Here is a 19,994-nt window from a genome sequence, read left to right as displayed (position 1 = left end):
TGGAGGAAAATGGGTCTTTTAAAGTCAAATGTCTGCTTAGCTATCTTATTAGAGAAGGCAAGTTTCTGTGTAATGCTGCTTGGGTAGTGATGTAAGACACTTGCTTAGGTTAAAAAGGAAGTCTTTGGGTAGTGAAAATGACTTTCACATGGTTATTAATTAACCTAAAGGTTGGTAGTTCAAACCTGCCCAGCAGCCCTGTGGAACAAAGCCTTCCTGGCCTGCTTCCATAAAGATGACAGCCAAGACCATCCTAGGGACAATTCTACTGGTTAACAAACACAAGGTGTTGCCATGAGTTGGTATCATCTCCATGGCAACAGGTTTGGACTTTTATTTGTTTGTTTAGTAAGTTAGTTCACTGTTGGATTAAAATAACAACTAACAAACCGGGGGAGAGATTGAACTTACCCAGAACTTTATTTTGCTTGGATCCATAATCAATGCCCATAGAAGCAGCAGTCAAGACATCAAACAATATATTGCCCTGGGCAAGTCTGCTCCAAAAGAGCTCTTTAAAATGTTGAAAACCAAAGTTGTCACTAAGGTGCCCCTCACTCAAGCCACGGTATTTTCAGTCACCTCATAGACATGTGAAGGCGAAACAGTGAATATGGAAGACAGTGGAACAGTGATTATGGAAGACAGAAGACGAATTAATGCCTTTGAATCCTGGTGTTGGTGAAGAACATTAAATATATCATTAGCTCCCAGAAGAACAAACCAAGCTGTCTGGAAGAGCCTCATTCATCCAGGGGTCTCCTTAGAAGCCAGGAAGGTGAGGCGTTCATTCCCCTCCCCAGTACTTTATGCTTCTTTATCAGGAGGGACAAGTTCTTTTTTTTTTTTTTAAACATTTTATTAGGGGCTCATACAACTCTTATCACAATCCATACATATACATACATCAATTGTATAAAGCACATCTGCACATTCTTTGCCCTCATCATTTTCTTTTTTTTTCCTTTTCTTTTTTAAATTTTATTAGGGGCTCATACAACTGTTATCACAATCCACACATATACATACATCAATTGTATAAAGCACATCCGTACAATCTTTGTCCTAATCACTCTCAAAGCATTTGCTCTCCACTGAAGCCCTCTGCATCAGGTCCTCTTTATTTTTCCCCTCCCTCCCCGCTCCTCCCTCCCTCATGAGTCCTTGATAATCCACAGATTGTTATTTTGTCATATCTTGCCCTATCCGGAGTCTCCCTTCCCCCCCTTCTCTGCCGTCCATCTCCCTGGGAGGAGGTCACATGTGGATCCTTGTAATCAGTTCCCCCTTTCCAACCCACTCACCCTCCACTCTCCCAGCATCACCCTTCACATCCCTGGTCCTGAAGGTATCGTCCACCCTGGGTTCCCTGTGCCTCCAGCTCCCATATGCACCAGTGTACAACCTCTGCCCTATCCAGTCCTGCAAGGTAGAATTCAGATCATGGTAGTTGGGGGGAGGAAGCATCCAGGATCTGGGGGAAAGCTGTGTTCTTCATCGGTACTATATCGCACCCTGACTGACCCATCTCCTCTCCTAAACCCCTCTATGAGGGGATCTCCAGTGGTCGACATTTGGGCCTCGGGTCTCCACACTGCACTTCCCCCTTCATTCACTATGGTATATATATATTTTGCATGATGCCTTATACCTGGGAGGGACAATTTCTGAAGAGAGACGTCATGCTTGGTAAAGAAGAGGGCCAGAGGGGGTAAGATAAAAAGAAGGAAGACCCTTAATGAGATGCACTGGCACACTGGGTGCACAACTGGCTTACACACAGCAACCATTATGAAGATGGAGTCAGACCAGGTGGTGTGTGCACAGGGCTGCTGAGAGTCAAACCGACTTGGTGACACCTAACAGCAGCCAATGAGGAGACAATAGAAAAATGAAGCATGTTGACTCAAATCCCTGGTTGGTTAATTTCCTGATTACCTTGGACTTTGTCTCATTTTTACCCTGTAGGCCAGATCAAGGAGCCCCAGTGGCCCAGGCCTGCCAAGCACAATGCCTGCCTTTGGAAACCAGCAGCTGCTCTACAGGAGAAAGATGAGATTTTATATTCCCTCAAAGAGTTACAGTCTCAGGAACTCATAGGAACAGTTCTACCCTGTCCGGTAGGCCGTCCACGAGCTGGCATTGACTTGAACTTGATGGCAGTGAGTCGGCTTTTTCATATGTGGCTCAAGATGGGGAAAAGATAGTGTTGAAGCAAGTTAGAGCTAAAGAAGAAGTTGGGGAAACACTGTGTGGTAGACTCATAATGTCATGGCAACTTGCATGTGTATAAAAGTATAGGGGTGGAGTTTAAGCTATCAATCAGGCCACAGCCTGATGATGACTCCTTGGGAACCTCCCCCTCCCTCTCGGCCTTCATTGTCCTGCTGACAGACCATGATTGCAGCCGAAGCTACCACCATTCTATCCACACGACTTTGCACCCACTGACCTGTGATCTTCCTACATTCTCCATCACTGCATGTGGCTGCTTGAGTTTGAAGATGGACTAGTACCGAACTTATGGACTCAAGTTGTACTAGGCTGGGATGCTTTCGTTATATATATTCATTCTTGATATAAAGCACTTTCTTAAGCATATATGAGTGTTACTAAATTTGTTTCTCCTGTTAATCTATCCTAACACACACTGATTACACAATTGTAAACAGTTCTATTTCGTACTGAACTTATAAACCTTTTAATTTACTTAAATATTCTGCAAATATCCAAAAAGGTAGGTATAGTGAGAAGTGTCTGAAATGTTTCTGGCCAGGTAGCACACACACCTCTACCCCCTACCCCCTGATGTACTTGTGGAAGGGACATTTGATGAAGCACATTTGTGATGAGACCATTGGCTTAAACATGCACTTAAATTCCAACAAGACCAACACAGTAACACCATTCTTCCAGAGTACACACTGCAAAATTCTCTTAGTAACATGATATGGGCAGATGAGACCTGACATACGGAACACACATTCATGTTTGAATATTTTGTGGTTGACTTGTAGGGGGCAGCAGGTCCAAGTCCTAACCTACCTGGGTTCTCTGCACTTGATCCCAGAGCAGGATGAAGGGGCTCCAGGGCCAGGAGGTGCCTCAGTGGCATCATGAGGTAGCTCAACTCTGCACACACACACACACACACACACACACACACACACACACCACCCCAGGTCTTTGGCTATCATTTGGTTACTGCCATCCATCTGTTGTATCCCAAGTCAACCATACGGTCCTGCCCTTGAATCTCTTCCTGGTCCAGGAGCTTTATTTACTTTTAATCAGAACCATTGTTCCAGAAAATCTTTGTTCCTCTGCAAATTCACATCATCAATTTAAAAATCAAACAAACAAGTTTACTTAAATCTTTTCTCAGACCGTCTCTTATTTGGCTTGTGAGGACAAGGTGGCACAGGGGCCACCTCTGACGTCCTCAGGCTTCCGTGGAGAGAAGAATCCAACTCTGCACGAGCCCAAGGCCTATTGCCACAAGGCATTACCTTCACCATCCTTCGTTAAACTTACTATTTGACACCAAATGTTTCTCCCAAGGCACTCACTCATTTGATAATCTCTAGCAATGGCTACACAGAACTCACAGTGCTGACAACGATGGGGCCTTATCAGGGAGGTTAGCAGGTTACCAAGATCAGGAAGAGAAAAGATGAAGGATACAGTCTTTTGTCCATACAGTGTCTCTTGATGACCACATCTCTCTCATTCTCAGCCTCTCAGCCACCTGGTCTCTTGGCCTCTGCCTTGCTGTCTGGGCTGGGAAGCCCGTAGCTTTGACTCACAATCTCTGCACTGTACCTGGACTCTGACCTATGATCTCAGCACTGTGGCCCCTGGTGCCTCGGCTGTCTCTGTCACTTCACACAGAGATCTTACACATGCTCGTCGGCTGGCTCTTCTTTCTTAATGGTCATGGGATTGTTCCCGTTCCTGTTTCTGAAATGGTGCTCTTATGCCCAGAGGAATGGAAAAGGTGACCAATCTTTGGGTTAAAATCTCCTAAACCATATCCGCATGCTCCCACCCAGCCATGGGGTGGGAATTACCAAGACTATGGATGGGAGGGCCATACTAAGCAATTTCACTTCACAGAAATAGCTCAATTCATCTCTAGAACACAGGAATTATTTTCTGTTCAACGTACAAAGTTGACATTTTAAAGGCCAAAAGACTGAACAAAATATCATTTTTGGCATATAAAATAAATTTTATCACATCCCTCAGTCTTTAATGTTCATCTGTTTTAAGCGATCCTTCTGATTTTCCAATAGCTTCTAATACATTTGGGGAGTTTCTGGTTCTCATTTCAAACTTTACTTATCTACCTAAAACACTCCAATACCTGAAAAACCACATGCTGCAAATTGGGCGTACGGGAGGATCAGTGTCTGCACACATCTGTACTAAGATGATTTTAATAAACAAAGCAATTAAGAGGCCAACCTATGAGATGGCTTGCCTGGATATCAGGAACTTGTTAACTGTACAGTAGACAAGAAACCAATCTTTTAATACACAATTTTTCCTACTTATTAAAAAAATCCAACCTTCTGTCACTGAGTTGATTTAGAATTACAGCAACCCTGTATGGGCCTCCCAAGGCTATAAACCTTTATAGAAACACATAGTTTTGTTTTTCTCCCAAGACATGACTGGTTGGTTTGAACTGTTGATTTTGAAGTTAGCAGTTCAGCACTTTGCTCCACCTGCCCTCCTTTCCCTATCTATAAACTGGGGGAAATAATATTATGGATGCCACCAGGTTATTATAAGGATTCATTGGATTCCTGTAGCCCTGGACTGCTAGCCACAAGTTTAAACTCGGGATCCGTTCCTCAGGAGAAAGATGAGGCTAACTGCCCCCATAAAGATCTGCAGTCTTATAAGCCCTATGAAGATTGCTATGAGTCAGAACTGATTCTGTGGCAATGGGTTTGGTTTGAGGTTTACTCGATGCTGGAGGGTGGAGGGAGGGTAGGCTGGAAAGGGGGAACCGATTACAAGGATCTACATATAACCTCCTCCCTGGGGGACGGACAACAGAAAAGTGGAGGACGGACAACAGAGACACGGGACAGGGCAAGATATGACAAAAATTAATTTATAAAGTATCAAGGGTTCATGAGGGAGGGTCAGCGGGAAGGGAGGGGAGAAAGGAGGAGCTGATGCCAGGGGCTTAGGTAGAGAGCAAATGTTTTGAGAATGATGAGGGCAATGAATGTATAAATGTGCTTTACAAGTTGATGTATGTATGGATCGTGATAAGAGTTGTATGCGCCCCTAATAAAATGATTTAAATAAATAAATAATTTGTCTACAACTATGGGGGAATGAGAGACAGCGGTCAGTGCAAGATATGAGAAGAATAATCATTTATCATTTATCAAGGGGTCACAAGCTAGGGAGGAGGGAAGGCAGGGGTGAAAAGAGGAGCTAATACCAAGGGCTCAAATAGAAAGTAAATGTTTAGAAAATAATGATAGCAATATATGTACAAACATGCTTGATACAACTGATGTATGGATTGTTATAAGAGCGGTAAGAGCCCCCAATAAAATGATCTTTGAAAAAACCAACCCAGCTTACTCGGGCACCTAGCACATGAAAAAAACAAAGCAAAACCCAACAAACAAAACCAGGTGCTATGAAGTTAATTCTGACTCCAGTGCACCCTCTATGTTTCCGGGCAATTGTGCTCCACAGTTTTAAATCACTTATTTCTTTGTAAATGAATCACCAAAGCTTTCTTCTCGAGAATGAGTCAATGGAGGCACTTGAGAAGCGACTCAGATGTCCAACTTTCTCACCCAGGGACTCCGAGGACACAGATCAATGCCATATAATCATTGGCAATTATTGCCGCAGCCCAAATCGCTCAGAATAAAACGTGGAGACATTTTTAATTGTATACATGCATTTCCCTCTGTCTTTCTAAGGTCCAGATTATATACGGGATTATCAACCTAAAATCCATCAGCACGCTACCTACATAGGAGAAGCTCGTCCCGTGGCAGAGAAAACTGGAAATCTGAGTTATCTGTGGAGGGCTGCCCCACACAGAAGCTTGCCACCAAAGTATAAATACAACTATGTTGGTGAGATTGGTTGGGGAATACCTGAATATGATTGTATCAACAAATCAAATCTTGAGTCTGGCTTTCACATCAAGGTATGACTTTTAAACATCTGTTCTTTGTGGTGTATTGTTTTCTAGTTTAATTCTGTGGCTTTGATTCCATAGGAAATATTACATGCTTTATTTGGCACAGAGAAGGAATGCAATTTTATCTTTACAGAATAATGCATGTGAATTCATGTGAATAATGCATGTGAATAAATACATGTGATAATATATAATCACAATTCCTTATGAGCCCACTGACCCACTGCCGTTGAGTTTATTCTGATTCATACATGGTTACCATCTAGGGCAGCCCAGGGCTCTCTCCATAGAAACTGTAAATCTTTATGGAAGCAGGAAGCCTCATCTTTCTTCTGCACAGCAGCTGGTGGGTTCAAACCACAAACCTTGGGGACAGCAGCCCAATGCTTAACCCACTATGCAACTAGGGCTCCTCCCACAATTCCTTATTAAGCTCTCTATCAGTTGAGAATCAGAAGTGTGAAGAAAATGAAGCCCCAGGTAGTTGAAAAGCATTTGAGTTTGACTTTGGAACACATTCGGATTCATTCACATTTATGCTGTGACATTCACACAACGTTCCCTTATCCGAGCACTGCCTTGTGCGTGGGTAGTGTGAAACGAGATGCCTGTGCTGGACCTAATTTACAGAACTGGACAAAAATGCCTCACAAATCCCTGAAATCCACTGTGAGAGTAACATCTGGTAGCAGGTAATCCAGGATATGTAGGCTTTCGAAGGCTTCTTAGAAACCTTGTTTTATTTCCTTTGGGTGATGTGGCTGTTTTGGTCTCCTCTAAAACAAGAGAACATAAGAAGCTGAAACATTAGAAGTAAACCCTGAGCACTCAGATATTAGTTTCCATGCAGGTTTTAGCATCATCTGGAAATCAAGCATGCATTTATTCTGAAATAACACTATTTCCTCAAATGCTTTAGGCAACAGTAGTACAGCCTTAGAAGGTAACCCCAAATCAACTTCTGCTATCGAGTCGATATCAACTCATAGTGACCCTATACAAGATTTCCAAGCCTGAACACCTTCATCTTTCACCCTGGGAGTTCTGGAAGGTTTGTACTACCAATGTTTATTGCACTGCACCACCAAAGTTCTTATTATAAGATAGCAACTAACAAAAAGAAAAACAAAAACGGTGGTCTCGCGTGTCAGGGCCATGCTAATTCAATGGTAGACTTCTGGTCTTCCATGAGGTGTCGTAGATTCGATTGGCGGTCAGTGTATTTTTTTACAGAGCCATTGCTCACCTGACAGGTAAAGCTTGCCTGGTGGCATGACAACTGAACAGGTTTCAGGAGAGCTTCCAGACTCAGATAGACTAGAAAGAACAGCCAAGGGTCTGATATCCAACTGATCATGGGGTTGGCCAGAGATCAGTCGGTAATTCCTTTCCTTGTTCATGAGTTGGTCCTGAGCGGAGTCCACTAAACCGCCCATGGTATTAAAGGAAAGTAGATGTAAAGGAGCTGTCTTTGAAGTAAGGCTGGCACAGCTTTAGACTCTTGACAGCTCGCTCAGGTTGAGCAATTTGACCTTGGACAAGTGAGCGAACCTCACTGTGCTCCTGTTTCCTCTCACCCACATAGCAGTGCTCTGAGTGCCAGCTTCACAGGATCCCCTGTTCTCCTATCCTGCTCCTGTACCCTCCTAGCTGTGTGCAACCTTGGGAAAATTCTTGAACCTTAAGCTTGGCTTCCACGTTTGGAAATATTCCTATCTTTCTCATGGGACTTTATCAATATTGTAAAGAATTGAGAACAGTCTCTGGCACACAGCAAGAATTTCATGCATTTCGTATTACAATTGTTACATCATGAGGATTAATAATGACAACACAAAGATATCCTAAGCATGATGCCTGGCACATGGCAGACATCCAAATCACAGTTGTTGTTGGTGGTGTATTTTATTTTATTCTGGGTCCACTAAAGAGAATGGATGCTCAATTTCTTGAACTCTACCATAGACCACTAATGGAGAAAGATGAGGTATCCTACCGCTACAGCCTTGGAAACCCACAGGGGCAGTTGTACTTTGTCCTACAAGGTTGCGATGAGTCAGAATCAACTTAATGGCAGTGTGTTATGCCACTTGGAGCTTTATAGATAAGGACCAGAAGTCTGGCTTGATACTGAATGACCGCCAACGAGAAGAGTACAGCTCGAGAGTAAGACAGTTGGTTTGAATCGTGTCCAGAACTTTTGCTGCCTTGTTGCTTCTCACCGGGTGATGACTAGCCTTTGGACACAGCCTTCCATCTGTCTGACCATCTTGACTGTGTACAACTTCGCTTCCTCTTCATCTCTGACTTAAGAACTCATTTTTCTGCTCTAGTGAAGGGGAATCAGACATTCTTACACTTTTGAAGCAATGTGGAAATCTAACACAGAGGAGTACACTGAATTAGTCTTCCAGGAAAATCATTATTCAGTTGTTGCTTTGTTCTGTAAGCTCTTCATCGACTTTTTAAACCACTGCTCTATTTGGGAACAGATTCTCTTGATTTCTGAGGCACTGTGTGAGAGCCATTTGATGCTTTTCTTGCTGCCCTGTGGTGGACTCAGGACCTGGTCTTGTTTGGAATACATTGTGCCTTTCTTGGCCACTTGGTCCTGCTTTTGTGACAGGACTTGCTTCTAGAGACCTACCTGTGCCTATTAACCACCATAAACAGCAATTCCTTTAACCTAGAACTTTACAGGGCAGCAGAAAGATTCACTGAGAAGAACTAGGCAGATTTGCAATGATCCATATCTAATTTATTTGGAGGATGGCCTACACTAAGGAGCCCTGGTGGTGCAGTGGGTTAAGTGTTGGACCACTTATTGAGATGCTGGTGGCGTCAACCCACCAGCTACTCCATGGGAGACAGATAAGGTCTCTATAAAGATTTACAGCCCTAGGAATGCAGTAGTTCTACTCTGTCCTATAGCATATCTATGACATGGAATTGATTAACTGGTAACGCCTTTGAGCTTTTTTGTTTTGGCTTAAGGCAGTGGTTCTCAACCTTCCTAATGTCGCAACCCTTTAATACAGTTCCTCATGTTGTGATGACCCCCAACCATAAAATTATTTCCGTTGCTACTTCATAACTGTAATTCTGCTGCTGTTTTGAATAGTAATGTACATATCTGATATGCAGGATGTATTTTCATTGTTACAAATTGACCATAATTAAAGCATAGTGATTAATCACAAAAACAATATGTAATTACCTGTATTTTGTCTTGAAGCATGGTGTAGCATGGGTAACAGTCTTAATATAACTACAGTAAAGTACATTGCTACATTTTACGACAGTATGTGTAAAAAGCCAACATTGGTGTGAAGGAGGTTGAGATATCTTCTTTCTCACCAGCTCAGGAATTCTCAGGGCAGTCTTTGCAAGAGCACAACGAAGATCATCTTTCACAACAAGTCTACTGTATTTAGACTTGATAACCAACCCGCTGGAAAACCCTGTTTCACAAAGATATGCTGTTGGAAATGGAAGAAGAAGGCGCAACACAGTCTCAGACAGAACAGGCTATGACTGCAAACACTTGAACTGGCATTGTAGAGAAATCAGTTCTCGCTGCATCGCTCTTAATAAGTTCAATGAACTCCTCTTGTGCTGTCTCAGCAACATCTTCTACTTTGAATGTGAATGGGCTTCTTTGAATGGGCAGTAACTGCTTTTAACAGCATAGTTGCTTTCAACACAGTAGCTACTCTCTACACAGTAGCTACTTTTAACAGAGTAGCTGCTCTCTACACAGTAGCTGCTCTCTACATATGTGTGACTGGTCCGCATAAGTACATTACAGCACCAACCCTGTCACATACACCTGTATTCGTACTGGGTTTATGTGGTGGGGTTGGCACAATGATGTCATCACGCCGGGTACTCATATGTGGGTGTATCTGCATGTGCGTAGACTTGCCTGGAGATGGATAGAGGAGCAGTGTCTCGGTTCCTAAGACCATCGGAAATATGTTGAGACCACTGGTTTAAGGTCTACAATGAATTATATTAGAGTCCCTGGTTGGAATGGTCTGGTGACTGCTGGGCCACAAATTGAAAGGTGCCTCATGCTTCTAGAGGTGACTTACACCCCCCAAAATTCACAGTCTTGTTGACCTGTGGAGCCCCCTTCAACTTCGCCCACATGGAGTCGACTTGGCACTAACTGGACAGCAACGGCTTTGTGTTTTTTCTGGTTTTTTATTTGTGTGTGTGTTGTTCTTTGTTTTTTTTTTTAATTTTTTTATTATTTTAACAATTTATTGGGGCTGATACAATTCTTTTCACAGTTCATACATATACATACATCAATTGTATAAAGCACATCTGTACAGTCTTTGCCCTAATCATTTTTTTTTCTCTTTTCTTCTTTTACATTTTATTAGGGACTCAAACAACTCTTACCACAATCCATACATATACATACATCAATTGTATAAAGCACATCCATACATTCCCTGCCCCAATCATTCTCAAGGGATTTGGTCTCCACTTAAGCTCCTTGCATCAGGTCCTCTTTTTTTTTTTTCCCCTCCCTCCCCTTTCCCCCCTCCCTCATATGCCCTTGGTAATTTATACCTCGTTATTTTGTCATATCTTGCCCTACCCGGGGTCTCCCGTCCCCCCTTCTCTGCTGTCCCTCTCCCAGGGAAGAGGTCACATGTGGCTCCTTGTAATCAGTTCCCCCTTTCCAACCCACTCACCCTCCACTCTCCCAGCATCGTCCCTCACACCCTTGGTCCTGAAGGTATCATCCACCCTGGATTCCCTGTACCTCCAACCCTCATATGTACCAGTGTACAGCCTCTGTCCTATCCAGCCCTGCAAGGTAGAATTCGGATCATGGTAGTTGGGGGGAGGAAGCATCCAGGATCTGGGGGAAAGCTGTGTTCTTCATCGATACTACCTCACACCCTAATTAACCCATCTCCTCTCCTAAGCCCCTCTATGAGGGGATCTCCATTGGCCGACACTTGGGCCTTGGGTCTCCACTCTGCACTTCCCCCTGCATTTAATATAATATATATATACACATACATATATACATATACACATATATACACATACATACACACACTTATATATATTTTTTTTGCATGATGCCTTATATCTGGTCCCTTGGGCACCTCGTGATCGCACTGGCCGGTGTGCTTCTTCCATGTGGGCTTATTTGCTTCTGAGCTAGATGGCCGCTTGTTCACCTTCAAGCCTTTAAGACCCCAGACACTATCTCTTTTGATAGCCGGGCACCATCAGCTTTCTTCACCACATTTGCTTGTGCACCCATTTGTCTTCAGCGATCCTATCATGGAGGTGTGCAGTCAATGATATGATTTTTTGTTCTTTGATGCCTGGTAACTGATCCCTTTGGGACCACTCGATCACACAGGCTGGTGTGTTCTTCCATGTGGACTTTGTTGCTTCTGAGCTAGATGGCCGCTTATTTATCTTCAAGCCTTTAAGACCCCAGTCACTATCTCTTTTGATAGCCGGGCACCATCAGCTTTCTTCACCACATTTACTTGTTTACCCATTTTGGCTCCAGCTGTTGTGTCGGGAGAGTGAGCATCATGGAGTTCCAATTTAATAAAAGAAGGTATTCATGCATAGAGGGAGTGTTTGAGTAGAGGCCCAAGGTCCTTCCGCCACATTAATACTTGACCTATAAATATAGACACAAAGATCTATTTCCCCAACCTCCTATATATATTTGCATGTACATGTCTTTGTCTAGACCTCCATGAATGCCCTTTGACTCCTAGCTCTTTCCTCCATCTCCCTTGACCCTCCTCCTGCCCTACTACCATGCTTCATCGCCACCTGGGCTAGAGTATACCTCTTCTCTAAGCAACCTTACCCTTGATCATTTCCCACCAGGCCTGCCACTCCCCCTTCTCTACCATTTGGGGTCCCATGTTTTTCCCTTGTCCCTGGGTTTGTTAACACCACTTCCTTACCCCCCCCTACCCCCCCACCCCAAGTCCCCCCGGAACTGTCGGTCCCGTTGTTTTTCATCCAGAAAGTTCATCCAGCCTGTCCTATTCAGACAGACCTGTGGAGTCACTAACATGCACGAAAACTAGACAGAGGAACACAAAGCAACAGTATACAACCAGACAACAAAACAACCAAAACAAACCACTGAAAAAGAACAGAACAAAACAGTTCACAAGAGAAAAGCTTGTAGTTAGTTCAGGGATCTTTGCTGGCCCTTAGGAGCGTTTTCCAGTCCAGGGGAGGGTATGGTTTATATCTCCACAGGGAAAGTGGGACCAGACTTCAACCCAGTGTCGCAAGGTGTGAATGCAATATCCCGGCGTGGAGGAGGGAACCGGTGGAGAGCTCTGGGAGGCTGGCCCCAGCACCATAAATTAAGTGGATTCCTGCCCCTCCCCCGAAAAGAATTTGTTCCAAAGGACGACATTGACTCTGCAGCTATGGGAGATGGACATATTTGATCAGAGCACACGGGAGCAGATGAAGGGGCAGGAGGAGAGAGTGGACCACAGCCTGGCTCACCAGGCCGTGATGATGATGTTACTGAGTAGAGCAGCCAGTCCACAGAGAGAACAACATGGCTGGCCCTACTATGAGACATGATGCCCCTCAGTGACTAAGGGCGATACAGGGGACAGCACCGGAGACACAGTGTGGGAATTGCACCTGACCTGATCCCACCACACCGAGGCAAATCACTGGGGGAGTGCAGCGGAACAGCAAAGGAATGGAGGGGCAAGGTCCCCAGGGAATGCTGAAAGTGGACTTTGGGGCCAGGGCGTGGTGCCCCAACAGACTGGACTGTTTTGTTTGTTTTTGTGTTTTAAGACCGAGATTCGGCACTGGGACTGGTCATCTCCTCCTTTAGTGTCAGAGTATGCTCCCCTCTAATCCAAGGAAGATCACAATATTCTTTTTTAGTCGAGGCCAATTTTGAGTCCTATCCACCCAGTGTTTCAGGCAACTACTTCTGATCAACTGGACTTAATGCATGATCTGACATTTGATTACAGACACACACACACACACACACACATAGGTATAAAAACACATACCTGATTAGAAATAATATCCACGTGTCTCTGCCCCTAGCTTAGCTATTCTCACTAGAGCATTAATACATTCCTTGTTTCTGTTTTTAGCAGTCACCCCTGACTCGTGTCAAACCCATGCCCAACTGAAGGAAATGCCTCTCTGTTATTTGCCATTCCCATGATGGGTTGCAGATCAGAGCACTGGGATCACAAGATTTTCATTGGTTGATTAATATGCTGTAACTTAGAGAAGGCTCTCCGTTTACTTCCTACTCCTCTCAGCCCCTGTCTCTCAAGGCACCTTGTCTTCAGCCCTCCTCTTCTTCATTTTGTATTGATCCAAGTCCAAATGGACACTTCTTGGCTTGAGTCTCACTTCAGAGACTTCTCCGTGTGTCTTACTGCTGTGGCTCAAAACTAAGATTTTGTGTAACCACATGGACTGAATTTTTATAGTCCTAACGGCTAGGGGTCCTAATTTATTGCTCTACAGGTTTGTTTGAGGCTGGCAGTTAAGGGAGCCCAGGCACCTTTAATAGACTGTTGGTAGGTTGGGGCAGCTACTTCCTACTGGGGATGCGATCCCCAATCTGGGGCACTGGGAAGGTATTATAGATCATCTGGCTTTTGTCAGGAAGATAATATTTTCCAGGCCCAGTGTCACCTGAAAGAGTTTCCTCCACATTGCAGAGGTCTAAAAATCACAGTATCAGGTTTCGTTTCTGGATTTTTTGGTGGTGAGCCCTTTCCTACTTTCATGCAGCCCAGAATACCACAGCGGAGCATGTGGGTATAAGCCTGAACAGATCTCAAGTTCTGTTTTTATCTCAGCTAGAAGAACAGCACATTCTTTAAAAAAAAATTGGTTCCTGCCAAACTATAAATGTTGTTTCTACGAGAATATATGGAGCCTATCGTTTAGTTTCGCCCCTGTGCTAAATCGAGGGGCTTTCCTGACTGCATCTGAGCTGATCACATCTCTTCTTTCTCGGCTTTTCTTTAACTCCAACCACCGCAGGATCAGCTGGCTTCCTGCCACCCCCTTTCTGCTCCTGCACTCTGACCCACCTGCCTAAATGATTTAAGATCTTGGGTCTTCCCACAGAAAGAATGCTCAAATGGGCTGGAGGACCGATTCTTTGTAGGTATGGTCCTAAAGACAATATGAAATCAATGCATCATAATGCACATCGCTGCCATTCTGAAAGTCTACGGCAGCAAGGAAAGCTACAGCAGCCCAGCAATCCCTTCATATGTTATGCAATATCAAAGTTTTCAAAGCTTTGAAACGTCTGGCTTGTTCCCTGCCTTGCTCCGACAATCACAAATTCGAGTGTCATGAAAGACAGAGCTTCTCGGTGACCGTTTTCTAGACATTTGGGCAGGCTTCTCATGAGATGTTGAGTTTCTTGATGGCTGTAGTATAAACATATTCAAGATCGTTCAGGCTTCTTTCTCACACTATGTTTATTTAGAGAATGTAAACGTAACAAGTACTTCGATCGACTGCTTTTTATGCGAGGGAGGGACTGTGGCTATTTCTGTTGCACAGATGGGGAAACTGGAAGCATCAGCAAATGAGGTTAGTTGCTGGAGGCCATGCATCTAAGGAAGAGCACAGTCAAGCCCTCAGCACAGGTCATGTACATTCATGCACAGGGGGCAAATCAGGTCATAATGTTAGACGGGAGATATTGCAGTGAGACCCACAGAGAATGCTAGACCAGAGCAGCTAGGGACAGTCTTTCCTCTATGTTATCATTATTCTGTAAGGTGGGCTCTGGCCGGGAGTGATTCTAGTTGATGTCACAATGGGCTACCCATTGGGCTGCTAATTGTACAGTCAGCAGTTTGAAACCAGCAGCTGCTCCATGGGAGAACGAGGAGGCTTTCGACTCCCATAAAGACAGTCTTGACAACCCACAGGGGCAGTTCTACCCTGTCCTCTAGGGTTGCTGTTAATCGGGATCCACTCCATATCAGTGAATTTGCTTTGGAGTTCTCTTATAAAATTCACTTCCCTTTCTTCATCATTGTCTCAGATTTCCCTGTTTCCCATTCTGTGTTATTTTCACACAATACAGTGCATGTATAATATTTAATTGAGTCATTAGTAGGTGTTTCTCGTGCATTTGCAATGAAACAAATAGCAAAGCAAGGATTATCTTTGAGATTGGATGCCATGAGAACTTTATAGTTCCTGGAATCAATGGGGGGGGGGGGAATACTAACAGCTAATTCTCAGTTACTACCCAAGAGGTCGGCATGGCAAGTCCATAAAGAGGCGCCTCAGAAGAAGGTTAGTAATCTGCGTCCCCCAAGCCAGCCATTGAAAATCTGTGTAGAAGCTGTTGGATTGTTATATGTGATGTATGTATTTTCAACACAATTAAAGAAAATTAGGGAAAGGAAAATATAAAACACTGCAGAGCACAGTTTCTCTTCTGACAGATACGAGGATGCCGGGAGTCAGAATAGGCATGATGTGACTAGTTTATAGTCCTTCGAACATATCGTTAGATGCCCCCGAGTCAGTTCTGACATATAGCGATCTTATATACAATGCAACAAATGCTTGAGCCCATTGTCCATGCGTATACCATCTAGTTTACCAGTTAGGGCGGGTTGTCTAGAGAAACAAATGCAGTGACACCCATCTATGTAGAAGGAGGAGCTTTATATCAAGAAGTAATTAAATATCAAGAAGGCATTCCAGCCCAGTCTGACTCATGTCCATAAGTCTGATGCTAAACCGTAAGTCCCTCTTCAGACTCCTGTAGCCGCATGCCAGTGGCACAGCATGGTGAACTGGAAAACAAGAAGATCCAGGCCAGTGGGTGCAGACTGGTGTGTGTCCAAGGACACATGGCCAGGTGCTGGCAGCTCTCAGTGTCAGGCAGCCCCCTGGGGCAACCCCTCAAGGAAGGCAGAGTTCCAGCAGGCAGGAAGGTGAAGGGGCAGAGAGAGAGAGACCTGTTCCCAGAGTCCCTCACTCTCATATAAGAGGCTACATCCTCAAGGAAGTGGTATCAAGCTACCACTTGACTGACAGGTTTGGCTCCACCCCTAGCCATGAGTGTCTATTTGACACAATCCCTATTTACCACACCAAGCATGATGTCCTTCTCCTGATAACATGTCCAAAGCACATGAAACAAATTTTGTCATCCATTTTTCTTTCTGATTCTCACCAATTTTTTTACAATACTATTTTAATACAAGAAGGATTTACTAAATTAAGTGGCAGCATCAGGTTGTTGCATATAATCATATGCATTATTTGTGAATAATTTCAAACACAGAAACGTAAAAACAGAAATAATACAGAGTGGATGTGAACACTTTACTCCCATTCCCTTCCGATCGTCTTACCCCAACTGCTTTATCATTTGAGCTCTGTCCACACACCACACACTTACAAAAGCAATATTTTTTCTTAACTATTTGAATTTACATTCCATAGCTCTAGATATAGGTATATCCTCTTGCAAAAGCACAGTAGACACAGTGTAGTTGTTGTCTTTAATAAATTGATAACAATTTATTAATCTGTTCATACTCTAGTTTTGTCATTTGACTCTGCGATATTTGCCATAGACTTTTTCCTTTCCCTCCTTCAGTTACAGGATCCAATTGTTCCCCCCTATTGGGCCACATAATTTTCTTTCTTCCCCTTGCCCACATCACAGAATTTAGCTCATTTTGTATGTGGACTTTCCTTTTAGTTTTGTATTGTAAATTAGGTGACGGTTTACTGGGGAGATCGTAGTTCTCCAGTTCCACAGTTTATACACCCTCTGGATTCAGCTCCTCCATAGCAATCTACTTACTCAGTGTGCCATCTCGCATATCCCACTTCCTCCCTTTGTTTCCTGTTCCCACTCGTCTTTCTCTCCTAACCCCCCTGAACTTTAGCCTTAGGTGAATGCGTTCCTTTTGATCCTAAATGGCGGATGGTTTCCATTGCAGAGCTGCGTTCAGCTCCAGAACTAAAAGAGAAGGCCAGAGCATTGGGAGTCTCACCGTCTCTATCTGACCTGGAAACCTGATGTCTTTTATGTGTTTGAGTTCCACATTTTGTTACTACTCAATCCAAGACCTTCCACTGTGATCCTTTCCGTTGGTAGCGGTTGCGGGGCATTATCTAGTTTTTCTTGTCTTGGGATTGTGGAAAGCAATCATGGTGTGGTTCATTTGCCCACATAGTTATTTCCATGTATCTTTCAATTTTCATCACTCTTCTTCCATCTGCATGGAGAGAGGCCAATCATTGCACCTTAGATGACTGCTAAAGAGCTTCTAAGACCCAATTGCTAACTCATTCAAGTGCAATGTAGAACATTGTCTTTGTGAAAAATTGTCCCTGAGACTATGGCCTTGATCGCCCCCCCCCCAGGCCCATTGACTTGTGATCTCAAAGTGCTTGAATATATCTAAGTTTTCATAACTTTGTCCTTTGTGTATTCCATCACATTCATGGATATATTTGCAGCAAAAATAAATACACATAGATAAATATCGTAGACCAAACTTATAAGTATTCATGGGCATACTCCTACTCCTACCCTCCTGCTCCTACTTATTCAGTTTGCACATCTGTCCAAGTAGATCACCACAGCTACAGGATTGTGTATAACAGTACTTGTCTCTGTTGCTCTTCACTCTTGAAATCATTTTCTAAGGAGCATTCTGGTTGTATGTCTTCCAACACAGATTTGTTTGTTACAATATTGGGATTATGTGGGGGAAGGGAATGACAGTAAGCTACACCACCCTTCTTTGTCCCAGGTTCACTCTGGGCATGGAGTTTTCCAAAATGCCCACTCTCACACAACAGTTTCCTCAGCTTTTTCAGATTCACATGAAGAGACAGAATCACCAGCAGAGCACTGTTAAGTATGAAGACCACCCCTCCAAACACATCATTTAGAATTTTGGGCTTTTTTTTTCATGCAACATCTCATTTACAAGCAGCCCCCAGTTTAAAGGCATATTAAAATCCCTAATTAAAATTCCTAAGTTCTCACATCCCTGACTTCCAGATGTTGTTATCAATATAAGAGATTTTTTAAAGCCCCCTCTTCTACAACTCAGTTATAAAATCAAAATAGAAAATAGCTTTTCTAAAATTAGGTGTCTTTGGACTGAGGCCATTCTTTCCCAGATGGGTGTGTGTGAAGTTCGCACTTCATACTTCTCATGGTTATTTATATCCCAGCAGTGTGTGGTTTAATGCGGAATTCATGATATTAGCACCTTTGCTCATGAAGTGGTGCACACAGCAGCACATTTTATGACGCAGTGGGATGCCTTCTTAAGGGGGTGCCACAGGGTGACCATGTGAGAGGAAGATGAAGCATCGGCGAAAGAAGCCAAGCAACCTGCCTTTTTCTTGAAAAACAAAAAATTTGGCACCATTCAGCCTCCCTCTACACAGATTTTGCATATTTTTTCATTTCACAAAACTGGTTTAATAAGTTGACAAAAAGTAATCTCCTTATCCAATCTGACCTGCAGCTGAACTTCCAGCAGATGAATTTTATTATGTGCGCTTCTTCCTTTTTTCAGACAGATCATGAAAACACCCAGGGGAACATCTTATCACTGATTTTCATTCTTCCTACTGTGATCAGGGAGCTCGGGAGGCACCGTGGTTAAGCACGTGACTAAGACCTGGCAGCTTGGTGGCTGGAACACAGCTGCTCTCCAGGAGAAAAGCAGTGGCCATCTGTGTCCGTGAGGAGCACAGCCTTGGAGAGCCTGTGGGTAGCTCTTCTCTAGCTTACAGGCTTCCTCTGAGTTGCACTTGACTCGGTGGTAATGGGTTCAGGATTGCGGGCCAAGAAAGTCCTTGATTGGGGCAAATAACGCAATGCAGATGGCTGTTTGAAAGGCGTGGGGCACGGGTTGCACAGTGGCTGAGCGCTCGATTGCCAACCAACATGCCAGCACTCAAACCCACCATCCTCGCCGTGGGAGAGAGAAGCGTTAGTCTACTTCCTTAAAAATTAAAACTCAAAAGCCAAACCCACGCTGTGGAGTTGGTTCTGACTCTTTGTGATCCTCTAGGACAGAGAACAGTTGTCCAAATAGGAGGTCCAAGGCCGTAAATCTTGAAGGGGACCAGCTGCCATAGCTTTCTCTTGAAAGGCAATGGGTGGGTTCAAACGGCTGCCTTTTGGGTAGCAAGTGAGGGCTTTAACCACTCTGCTACCAAGGATCCTTCCCTTAAATATCACAGTCTTCAATCCCCCTGAAACTGTGCTGCTCTGTCCTATAGGGGTGCTCTAAGTCAATATTGACCTGACCACAATGAGCCTTGTGTTCAAAGCAGTCCCACGAAGAATGACGAGGTCGCGTGGGAGTGCCTCTGCTGGTACCTAGGGGCACAGCGCCACTTCTGCGTTCGCCTGCTACCCCATCCAGTGTCTCGGCCGAACACGTCGCTCTCTTTTTAAGATGACTTTATAAATCATGATTGAAAAGTGAAAACAAAAGATTTTTCCTATTTTTAGCTAGGAAATGCTGGGGAGAGGGAAAAAGAACCCAGAATGATTTAAAGCCTACTGACCGTTTTTATCCTTTAATTGAGGAATGCTGAAAATACATCATGGTGGTTACTTTGATAGCATTTTATATAACATTTTGAGTATATTTCTAAATGTAAACACATTCTTTTTGTTGTTGTTTTTAATCTCTAGAAGTTAACCATTAAGCATATGCCTTAGGCTTTCAACAAATATTGTGTGATGATCGCAGGCCTGCGGAAA

General features: G+C 43.8%; 1 protein-coding gene across 1 annotated transcript in view; it reads left to right on the top strand.

Annotated features, from left to right (window-relative positions):
- Positions 1-3,621: 3,621 nt before the first annotated feature.
- SPMIP2 (sperm microtubule inner protein 2) overlaps positions 3,622-19,994 on the top strand; it is a 103,614-nt gene continuing 87,241 nt past the window's right edge. Inside the window, exons 1-2 of the mRNA XM_075544692.1 lie at positions 3,622-3,640; positions 5,961-6,193. Of these exons, the coding sequence (XP_075400807.1) occupies positions 3,622-3,640; positions 5,961-6,193 (252 nt within the window). The remainder of the gene's footprint in view (positions 3,641-5,960; positions 6,194-19,994) is intronic.

The sequence above is a fragment of the Tenrec ecaudatus genome, chromosome 3 (assembly GCF_050624435.1).
Source record: "Tenrec ecaudatus isolate mTenEca1 chromosome 3, mTenEca1.hap1, whole genome shotgun sequence".
NCBI classification, from domain to species: domain Eukaryota; kingdom Metazoa; phylum Chordata; class Mammalia; order Afrosoricida; family Tenrecidae; genus Tenrec; species Tenrec ecaudatus.
Note: the sequence above shows the minus strand (reverse complement) of the source record. Positions and strands in the feature narration are given on the sequence as shown.